Here is a 12,273-nt window from a genome sequence, read left to right as displayed (position 1 = left end):
TGATGAAAATATCCTCTACCCTGAATATTGATTAAACCCATTAAAGTATATATGATGAATTCTATGTAAATTACCTCTCAATAAAATTCTATGTAAATTATATCTCAATAAAATTTAATTTTAAAAGTTGCTGGCCATAACAGTTACATGTAAAAAATGAAATTGAACATTCTCTAGCACCATATACAAAAGTAAATTCAAGATAGATTAAAGACATAAATGTAAGACTGGATACTATAAAACTCCTAGAGCAAAACATAGGCAGGACATAAATCATTGCAATAATTTTTTGGATCCATCTCCTAAAGCAAAGGAAACAAAAGCAAAAATAAACAAATGAGACCTAATTAAACTTAAAAGCTTTTGCACAGCAAAGGAAACCATCCACAAAACGATAAGACAACCTACTGAATGGGAGAAGATATTTGTGAATGATATGACTGATAAGGGGTTAATATCCAACATATACAAATAGCTCATACAACCCAACATCAAACAACAACAACAACAACCTTGTTAAAAAATGGGCAGAAGACTAATGAGAACCTACTGTATAGCACAGGGAACTCTACTCAATGCTCTGTGGTGACCTAATGGGAAGGAAATCTAAAAAAGCAGGGATATGTGTATAACTGATTCACTTTGCTGTAGAGCAGAAAATAACACAACATTGTAAAGCAACTATACTCCAATAAAAAATTTTTTTAAAAAAGGGCAGAAGAACTGAATAGACCCTTTTCCAAAGAGGAAATGCGGATGGCCAACAGGCACATGAAAAGATGCTCAACGCTGCTAATCATCAAGGACATGCAAATCAAAACCAGAAAGAGACATCACCTCACACCTGTCCGAATGACCATCATCAAAAAGTCTACAAATAACAAATGTTGGCAAGGATGTGGAGAAAAGAGAACCCTAGTACACTGTTGCTGGTATTCTAAGTTGGTGCAGCTACTATGGAAAACAATGTGGCGCTTACTCAAACAACTAAAAATAGAACTACCATATGACCCAGCAATCCCACTGTTGGGTATATATTTGAAGAAAATAAAAACACTAATTCAAAAAGATACATGCACTCCAATGTTCATAGCAGCATTACTTCAATAGCCAAGATATGGAAGCAACTTAAGCGTGCATCAACAGATGAATGGATAAAAAGAATGTGGTATAAATATATACAATGAAACATTATTTGGCCATAAAAAAGAATTAAATTTTGCCATTTGCGATATGCTGGATGGACCTAGAGGGTATTATGCTTAGTGAAATAAGTCAGACAGAGAAAGACAAATACTCTATGTTATCACTTATATGTGGAATCTAAAAAACAAAACAAATAAATCTAAATAAAAAACAGAAACAGACTCATAGATATAGAGAACAAACTAGCGGTTACCAATGGGGAGGGGGAGGTAGGGAGGGGCAAGACAGGTGTATGGGATTAAGAGTTACCAACTACCATGAATAAAATAAATAAGCAACAAGGATATATTGTACAGAACAGGCAAATATAACCATTATTTTGTAATAATTTTAAATGGAGTATAATCTATAAAAATATTGAATCCCTACGTTGCACACCTGAAACTAAAATAATATTGGAAATCAACTATACCTCAATAAAAAACAAAAGAGGAGAGTAGGATAAATCAAGTACACCTTCAGTTTAGATGTAGAATTTAATACAGTCTTAATTTCTTGGGTATTTTTTGAACTTTTAGCTTTAAAAAATTCTATCCTGTAATGAAATGGTTGCCAGACTTTAATGTGCACGAGAATCACCTGGAGGGCTTCTTAAAACACAGAATAAGTCAGTGAAACTATTCTATACGATACTGTAAGGGTGGTTATATGTTATATGTTTGCCAAACTCTATAGAATGTAAACAACTAAGAATGAAACCTAAACTCAACTAGGGACTGTGGGTGATAAAGATGTGTCAATGCAGCTTCATCGATTATAGCAGATTTACCGCTCTGGTGGAGGATGCTGCTAATGGGGGAGTTGCGTGGGGGCAGGGAGTACCTGGGAGCTCTCCGAACTTTCTGCTTAATTTTTCTGTGAACCTAAAGCTTCTCTAAAAAAATAAAATCTATTTAAAAAAGAAAAAATAGAGGAGGAGCTTCAAGATGGCGGTAGAGTAAGACGTGGAGATCACCTTCCTCCCCACAAATACATCAGAAATATATCTACACGTGGAACAACCCCTACAGAACACCTACTGAACGCTGGCAGAAGACCTCAGACCTCCCAAAAGGCAAGAAACTCCCCACGTACCTGGGTAGGGCAGAAGAAGAAAGAAAAAACAGAGACAAAAGAATAGGGACGGGACCTGCACCAGTGGGAGGGAGCTGTGAAGGAGGAAAGGTTTCCACACACTAGGAAGCCCCTTCGTGGGCGGAGACTGTGGGTGGCAGAGGGGGGAAGCTTCGGAGCCACGGGGGAGAGCGCAGCAACAGGGGTGCGGAAGGCAAAGCGGAGAGATTCCCGCACGGAGGATCGGTACCGAGTAGCACTCACCAGCCCGAGAGGCTTGTCTGCTCAGCCGCTGGGGCGGGCGGGGGCTGGGAGCTGAGGCTCGGGCTTCGGTCAGATCCCAGGGAGAGGACTGGGGTTGGCGGTGTGAACACAGCCTGAAGGGGTTAGCGCACCACAGCTAGCCGGGAGGGAGCCCGGGAAAAAGTCTGCAGCTGCCGAAGAGGCAAGAGACTTTTTCTTGCCTCTTTGTTTCCTGGTGCGCGAGGAGAGGGGATTCAGAGCGCCGCCTAAACAAACTCCAGAGACGGGCGCGAGCCGCGGCTATCAGCGCAGACCCCAGAGACAGGCATGAAACGCTGAGGCTGCTGCTGCCACCACCAAGAAGCCTGTGTGCAAGCACAGGTCACTATCCACACCGTCCCTCATGGGGGAGCCTGTGCAGCCCACCACTGCCAGGGTCCCGTGAGCCAGGGACAACTTCCCTGGGAGAATGCACGGCGCGCTTCAGGCTGCTGCAACGTCACGCCGGCCCCTGCCGCCGCAAGCTCGCCCCGCATCCGTACCCCTCCCTCCCCCAGCCTGAGTGAGCCAGAGCCCCGGAAGCAGCTGCTCCTTTAACCCCGCCCTGTCTGAGCAAAGAACAGACGCCCTCAGGCGACCTACACGCAGAGGCGGGTCCAAATCCAAAGCTGAACCCCGGGAGCTGTCGATCAAAGAAGATAAACGGAAATTTCCCCCAGCAGCCTCAGGAGCAGCGGATTAAATCTCCACAATCAGCTTGATGTACCCTGCATCTGTGGAATACCTGAATAGACAATGAATCATCCCAAATTGAGGAAGTGGACTTTGGGAGCAACGATATATATTTTTCCCTTTTTCTTTTTTTGGGAGTGTGTATGTGTATGCTTCTGTGTGTCTGTATAGCTTTGTTTTTACCATTTGTCCTAGGGTTCTGTCTGTCCGTTTTTTTTTTAGTATAGTTTTTAGCACTTGTTATCATTGGTGGATTTGTTTTTTGGTTTGGTTGCTCTCTTTTTTCTTTCTTTCTTTCTTTTATTTTATTACTTAAAAAATTTTCTTTAATAATTATTTTTTATTTTAATAACTTTATTTTATTTTACTTTATTTTATTTTATTTTATCATCTTCTTTCTTTCTTTCTTTCATTTTCTCCCTTTTATTCTGAGCCGTGTGGATGAAAGACTCTTGGTGCTCCAGCCAGGCATCAGGGCTGTGCCTCTGAGGTGGGAGAGCTAAGTTCAGGACACTGGTCCCCAAGAGACCTCCCAGCTCCATGTAATATCAAATGGCAAAAATCTCCCAGAGATCTCCATCTCAACGCCAAGACCCAGTTCCACTCAATGACAAGAAAGCTACAGTGCTGGACACCCTATGCCAAAAAACTAGCAAGACAGGAACACAACCCAATCCATTAGCAGAGAGGCTGCCTAAAATCATAATAAGGCCACAGACACCCTAAAACACACCACCAAACGTGGACCTGCCCACAAGAAAGACAAGATCCAGCCTCATCCACCAGAACACAGGCACTAGTCCCCTCCACCAGGAAGCCTACACAACCCACTGAACCAACCTTAGCCACTGGGGACACACACCAAAAACAACGGGAATTACGAACCGGCAGTCTGCGAAAAGGAGACCCCAAACACAGTAAGTTAAGCAAAATGAGAAGACAGAGAAACACACAGCAGATGAAGGAGCAAGGCAAAAACCCACCAAACCCAACAAATGAAGAGGAAATAGGCAGTCTACCTGAAAAAGAATTAGAATAATGATAGTAAAGATGATCCAAAATCTTGGAAACAGAATGGAGAAAATACAAGAAACGTTTAACAAGGACCTAGAAGAACTAAAGAGCAAACAAACAGTGATGAACAACATGATAAGTGAAATTAAAAATTCTCTAGAAGGGATCAATAGCAGAATAACTGAGGCAGAAGAATGGATAAGTGACCTGGAAGATAAAGTAGTGGAAAAAACTACCACAGAGCACAATAAAGAAAAAAGAATGAAAAGAATTGAGGACAGTCTCAGAGACACCTGGGACAACATTATACGCATGAACATTCAAATTATAGGGGTCCCAGAAGAAGAGAAAGAGAAAGGGACTGAGAAAATACTTGAAGAGATTATAGTTGAAAACTTCCCTAATATGGGAAAGGAAATATTTAATCAATCCAGGAAGCACAGAGAGTCTTATACAGGATAAATCAAAGGAGAAACACGCCAAGACACATATTAATCAAACTCAAAAATTAAATACAAAGAAAAAATATTAAAAGCATCAAGGGAAAAACAACAAATAACACACAAGGGAATCCCCATAAGGTTAACAGCTGATTTTTCAGCAGAAACTCTGCAAGCCAGAAGAGAGTGACAGGACATATTTAAAGTGATGAAGGAGAAAAACCTACAACCAGGATTACCCTACCCAGCAAAGATCTCATTCAGATTGATGGAGAAATTAAAAACTTTACAGACAAGCAAAAGCTAAGAGAATTCAGTACCACCAAACCAGCTTTACAACAAATGCTAAAGGAACTTCTCTAGGCAGGAAACACAAGAGAAGGAAAAGACCTACAATAACAAACCCAGAACAATTAAGAAAATGGTAATAGGAACATACATATCGATAATTACCTTAAATGTAAATGGATTAAATGCTCCAACCAAAAGACATAGACTGACTGAATGGACACAAAAACAAGACCCGTATATATGCTGTCTACAAGAGACCCATTTCAGACCTAGGGACACATATAGACTGAAAGTGAGGGGATGGAAAAAGATATTCCATGCAAATGGAAATCAAAAGAAAGCTGGAATACCAAGTCTCATATCAGACAAAATAGACTTTAAAACAAAGACTATTACAAAAGACAAAGAAGGACACTACATAATGATCAAGGGATCAATCCAAGAAGAAGATATAACAATTGTAAATATTTATGCACCCAACATAGGGGCACCTCGAAACATAAGGCAAATACTAACAGCCATAAAAGGGGAAAGCGACAGTAACACAATCACAGTAGGGGACTTTAACACCCCACTTTTACCAATGGACAGATCTTCCAAAATGAAAATAAATAAGGAAACACAAGCTTTAAATGATACATTAAACAAGATGGACTTAATTGATATTTACAGGACATTCCATCCAAAAACAACAGAATACACATTCTTCTCAAGTGCTCATGGAACATTCTCCAGGACAGATCATATCTTGGGTCACAAATCAAGCCTTGGTAAATTTAAGAAAATTGAAATCATATCAAGCATCTTTTCTGACCACAACGCTATGAGACTAGATATCAATTACATGAAAAAAATCTGTAAAAAACACAAACACATGGAGGCTAAACAATACACTACTTAATAACCAAGATATCACTGAAGAAATCAAAGAGGAAATCAAAAAATACCTAGAAACAAATAACAATGAAAACACGATGACCCAAAACCTATGGGATGCAGCAAAAGCAGTTCTAAGAGGTAAGTTTATAGCAATACAATCCCACCTTAAGAAACAAGATACATCTCAAATAAACAACATAACCTTACATCTAAAGCAATTAGAGAAAGAAGAACAAGAAAACCCCTAAGTTAGCAGAAGGAAAGAAATCATAAAGATCATATCAGAAACAAATGAAAAAGAAATGAAGGAAACGATAGCAAAGATCAGTAAAACTAAAAGCTGGCTATTTGAGGAGATAAACAAAATTGATAAACCATTAGCCAGACTCATCAAGAAAAAAAGGGAGAAAACTCAAATCAATAGAATTAGAAATGAAAAAGGAGAAGTAACAACTGACACTGCAGAAATACAAAGGATCATGAGAGATTACTACAAGCAACTATATGCCAATAAAATGGACAACCTGGAAGAAACGGACAAATTCTTAGAAATGCACAACCTTCCAAGACTGAACGAGGAAGAAATACAAAATATGAACAGACCAATCACAGGAACTGAAATTGAAACTGTGATTAAAAATCTTCCAACCAGGGCTTCCCTGGTGGTGCAGTGGTTGAGAATCTGCCTGCTAATGCAGGGAACACGGGTTCGAGCCCTGGTCTGGGAAGATCCCACATGCCGTGGAGCAACTAGGCCCGTGAGCCACAACTATTGAGCCTGCGCGTCTGGAGCCTGTGCTCCGCAACAAGAGAGGCCGCGACAGTGAGAGGCCCGCGCACCGCGATGAAGAGTGGCCCCTGCTTGCCGCAACTAGAGGAAGCCCTCGCACAGAAACGAAGACCCAACAGAGCCAATAAATAAATAAATAATAATTAAAAAAAAAAAAATCTTCCAACCAACAAAAGCCCAGGACCAGATGACTTCACAGGCAAATTCTATCAAACATTTAGAATAGAGCTAACACCCATCCTTCTCAAACTCTTCCAAAATATAGCAGAGGGAGGAACACTCCCAAACTCATTCTACGAGGCCACCATCACCCTGATACCAAAACCAGACAAAGATGTCACAAAGAAAGAAAACTACAGGCCAATATCAATGATGAACATAGATGCAAAAATCCTCAACGAAATACTAACAAACAGAATCCAACAGCACATTAAAAGGATCATGCACCATGATCAAGTGGGGTTTATCCCAGGAATGCAAGGATTCTTCAATATACGCAAATCAATCAATGTGATACACCATATTAACAAATTGAAGGAGAAAAACCATATGATCATCTCAATAGATGCAGAGGAAGCTTTCAAGAAAATTCAACACCCATTTATGATAAAAACCTTCCAGAAAGTAGGCATAGAGGAAACTTTCCTCAACATAATAAAGGCCATATATAACAAACCCACAGCTAACATCGTCCTCAATGGTGAAAAACTGAAACCATTTCCACTAAGATCTGGGACAAGACAAGGTTGCTCACTCTCACCACTAGTATTCAACATAGTTTTGGAAGTTTTAGCCACAGCAATCTGAAGAGGAAAAGAAATAAAAGGAATCCAAATAGGAAAAGAAGAAGTAAAGCTGTCACTGTTTGCAGATGACATGATACTATACATAGAGAATCCTAAAGATGCTACCAGAAAACTACTAGAGCTAATCAATGAATTTGGTAAAGTAGCAGGATACAAAATTAATGCACAGAAATCTCTTGCATTCCTATATACTAATGATGAAAAATCTGAAAGTGAAATTAAGAAAACACTCCCATTTACCATTGCAACAAAAAGAATAAAATATCTAGGAATAAACCTACCTAAGGAGACAAAAGACCTGTATGCAGAAAATTATAAGATACTGATGAAAGAAATTAAAGATGATACCAATAGATGGAGAGACATACCACGTTCTTGGATTGGGAGAATCAACATTGTGAAAATGACTATACTACACATAGCAATCTACTGATTGAATGCAATCTCTATCAAACTACCACTGGCATTTTTCACAGAACTAGAACAAAAAATTTCACAATTTGTATGCAAATACAAAAGATCTCGAATAGCCAAACCAATCTTGAGAAAGAAAAACAGAGCTGGAGGAATCAGGCTCCCTGACTACAGACTATACTACAAAGCTACAGTAATCAAGACAGTATGGTACTGGCACAAAAACAGAAATATAGATCAATGGAACAGGATAGAAAGCCCAGGGATAAACCCACGCACATATGGTCACCTCATCTTTGATAAAGGAGGCAAGAATATACAGTGGAGAAAAGACAGCCTCTTCAATTAGTGGTGCTGGGAAAACTGGACAGCTACATGTAAAAGAATGAAATTAGAACATTCCCTAACACCATACACAAAAATAAACTCAAAATGGATTAAAGACCTAAATGTAAGGCCAGACACTATCAAACTCTTAGAGGAAAACATAGGCAGAACTCTCTATGACATAAATCACAGGAAGATCCTTTTTGACCCACCTCCTAGAGAAATGGAAATAAAAACAAAAATAAACAAATGGGACCTAATGAAACTTAAAAGCTTTTGCACAGCAAAGGAAACCGTAAACAAGATGAAAGGACAACCCTCAGAATGGGAGAAAATATTTGCAAATGAAGCAACTGACAAAGGATTAATCTCCAAAATTTACAAGCAGCTCATGCAGCTCAATATCAAAAAAACAAACAACCCAATCCAAAAATGGGCAGAAGACCTAAATAGACATTTCTCCAAAGAAGATATACAGATTGCCAAAAAACACATGAAAGAATGCTCAACATCATTAATCATTAGAGAAATGCAAATCAAAACTACAATGAGATATCATCTCACACCAGTCAGAATGGCCATCATCAAAAAATCTACAAACAATAAATGCTGGAGAGGGTGTGGAGAAAAGGGAATTCTCTTGCACTGTTGGAGGGAATGTAAATTGATACACCCACTATGGAGAACAGTATGGAGGTTTCTTAAAAAACTAAAAATAGAACTACCATACGACCCAGCCATCCCACTACTGGAATATATACCCTGAGAAAACCATAATTCAAAAAGAGTCATGTACCAAAATGTTCACTGCAGCTCTATTTACAATAGCCAGGACATGGAAGCAACCTAAGTGTCCATCATCGGATGACTGGATAAAGAAGATGTGGCACATATATACAATGGAATATTACTCAGCCATAAAAAGAAATGAAATGGAGGTATTTGTAATGAGGTGGATGGAGTTAGAGTCTGTCATACAGAGTGAAGTAAGTCAGAAAGAGAAAAACAAATACCGTATGCTAACACGTATATATGGAATCTAAAAAAAAAAAAAAGGTCATGAAGAACCTAGGGGTAAGATGGGAATAAATACACAGACCTGCTAGAGAATGGACTTGAGGTAACGGGGAGGGGGAAGGGTAAGCTGGGACAAAGTGAGATAGTGGCATGGACATATACACACTACGAAATGTAAAATAGATAGCTAGTGGGAAGCAACCACATAGCATAGGGAAATCAGCTTGGTGCTTTGTGACCACCTAGAGGGGTCTGATAGGGAGGGTGGGAGGGAGGCAGATGCAAGAGGGAAGAGGTATGGGGACATATGTATATGTATAACTGATTCACTTTGTTATAAAGCAGAAACTAACACACCATTGTAAAGCAATTATACTACAATAAAGATGTAAAAAAATAAATAAATAAATAAAAGTAGCTGGCCATAGTACCTAATAAACTACAGGATCCTCATGGGATTATTATATCCTAGTAAACTGTACTGGTACAAAACTCCTCTTTGATAAATAAAGCCCTCTCATATGTTTAAAATATTGTACTTTTCCAAGCCTAGATGGAATGTTTATGAGTCTTCCCAGTGAATAAACTGCAACTGTGATTCAGTTTCTTATTACATTCAAAATGTTTCCAACCATGCAAGGTAGTGGATTTTGCAAAGTGGGGGACTGTGTTATGATGGTGTTATAATTACTAAATCATCATCTAATGCTGGAATCATCATCAATTAGAGTAGACTCTTGAAAGTGTTGTAAATGATACACCCACCCCTGAGAGGTTCAAACATTAGAAATACTGTTTTTCACAGATATTCCTGTCAGGAGCCAACTGCATTGGCCTATTAAATCAAGAAGTTGAAATAAATAAATAAGGAGATAGAGCAAATGAATAAATTATAATGAACATATTTCAATTTATTTTAACCTTATACATTACTGATCTATGAAACATCTAGGAATTCACAAATAAGAATGCAGAAATAATATGTCCTCCGAGGAACTGAGATGAGAAAGAAATATGAATCTTTCTTGAATTAAGGGGCTAAAAAATATAGGTAGACCCAGGTTGTTGCTGTTGTTTGTTTTTTCATTCTTCTGTTTGTTTGTAAACACCACAGACACCTTCTCCTAGGAGCCACCTCTTTTTCCTGTACATGGGTGCTGTGGGGACCTGGGAACATGTCAACCATCTCAGAATACAGCTTCAATCCAGATGGTCCTTATTCAAAACTCATATCCACTTGCTTACACTCTTACAAGTAACATTCAGAAACTGCATGCTACATACGCAATATTTCTAGAAATCTAGCAAATATCAAAAATATAAAGAGTTTATTTATATCCAAATAGAAAAATACAATGAAAAAAAAAACTGCACAGGCTCATATCTATATGCCATTCAGTTTGATTATTCATTTATGAGGCATCAACATTTAGTTTCCATGTATTAAAAAGTTCTATTCATTTCATGTATAATATTATTGTAAAGACATTATAAATGGATTATTATATTGCATGTTGACTCTAACTCCAGCACTCGTAATAATGACTTTTATATGTCCACCAAGCAAGTATCGTCACCTTCTTTAACAGAAAGAAACAAACAAATTCTGGATGAGCACATGGTCACCAACCTAAATGGCCTTTTCCTGCCTCCCTACAACTTAGCTAGGCATGTGACCTAGTTCTGGCAAATAGGATACAATGACATAGGTGCCATTACTTCCTAGATAAACTCCTAAAGAGCAATGCCTGTGAGTCACCGGGTAATCTTCCCTGTTCCTCCTGCTAGAAGGTGATAATAACAGGAAAAGGCTTTTTGAATGAGAGGCGGCTCCATATTTAGGAGATGATAGAAGTAGTTCACCAGCATTGTACCTTGCTTCTAGTCTGCTATGGGAAAAGGGGTAAACTTGTGTAAGACACTGTTCTTGTTCTACCTAAAGCTCTTTCCTTTCCCCTTCCTTCACAGGCATCAGGTCTTCATTGAGGTATGAAGGCTAACATGCCTGTTCCTTATCATTCACAGGCTTTTCCACTAAAAAAAATTTGCACGACTAATCTTTTCTTTGTGTATGCTTCTTTGAGGCTCCAGCTAATACATTGACTGCTGTCTCCTCTCCTTGAGGTATCAAGAATCACTTACTATGGCACTATTTCTACTACGTCTTTACTATTACTAAGAATTGCTGACTATGAGCTATATTTCTACAACATTAAATAAAGTACAGATTGATTTGGAAGATCAAGAGGACAAAAAATTGATTTTAATTAAACCTGGACTAAACAGAATGACTTTTTTTCCCCCTAAGAAATGTATGAGATGATATTCTTGTCCAGCAAATAGAACCAATGACTATTTGTTTCTTAAGTTTTATGGTCAGTCCTAGATCCTCATTTTGACACTCAATTGTCACTGCAAAACTGTGTAGACATCACATAGAAGGTACCAAAAGTGAAAATTTCATGGACTTCCAGGTGTTTGCTAGTGAGGAAATCCTGATAATCCAGTTAAGGAAGGAATCCAGAATATCATTTAGGAAAGTAATACTTAACTGGCTTAAAATTTTTCTTTTTCGTTTTGGAGATGAACTGTTAAAACATCCCAAAATACCTAGAAGTTTAAAATGTGTTTTTATTTTCTTATTCCAATGTTTGCATTTATGTTTTAGGGGAAAAAAGTCACCAGATGTCTGGGTTTAAAAAAAAAAATTGGCACTAATATTGTTTCTATTCAGTTGAAACTATAAGAAGGGAAAACTTACCTCTTCTGCATGTATTCCACACAGCTTGTTTCCTGACAAGAGTTTGTGTTTCAAGCTTTTATTCTGAAGAAAGAAACATAGTTTTATTGCTAAGAAGTTATAAAATATTAAAAATTTCCTTAAATATGTCAGCAGCATTTCTCTATGTTTTGTTCACAGATAAGTCCTTCATGATATGAGATGTAGTGGATTTGCAATAAATTGAGTAGAATCTGTAGTGTAAAAGAATGTTTCTTTTATTTAATAAAAAATCTGACTATTAGCATTAACACATTTATTAGAAAATATGGAACTTCCTTT

General features: G+C 38.2%; 1 protein-coding gene across 1 annotated transcript in view; it reads right to left on the bottom strand.

Annotated features, from left to right (window-relative positions):
* The window catches only part of LUZP2 (leucine zipper protein 2), a 429,813-nt gene that overhangs the window by 123,081 nt on the left and 294,459 nt on the right, over window positions 1-12,273 (bottom strand). Inside the window, exon 6 of the mRNA XM_061203161.1 lies at window positions 11,974-12,036. Coding sequence (XP_061059144.1) covers window positions 11,974-12,036 — 63 coding nt within the window. The remainder of the gene's footprint in view (window positions 1-11,973; window positions 12,037-12,273) is intronic.

The sequence above is a fragment of the Eubalaena glacialis genome, chromosome 10 (assembly GCF_028564815.1).
Source record: "Eubalaena glacialis isolate mEubGla1 chromosome 10, mEubGla1.1.hap2.+ XY, whole genome shotgun sequence".
Lineage (NCBI taxonomy): Eukaryota > Metazoa > Chordata > Mammalia > Artiodactyla > Balaenidae > Eubalaena > Eubalaena glacialis.
Note: the sequence above shows the minus strand (reverse complement) of the source record. Positions and strands in the feature narration are given on the sequence as shown.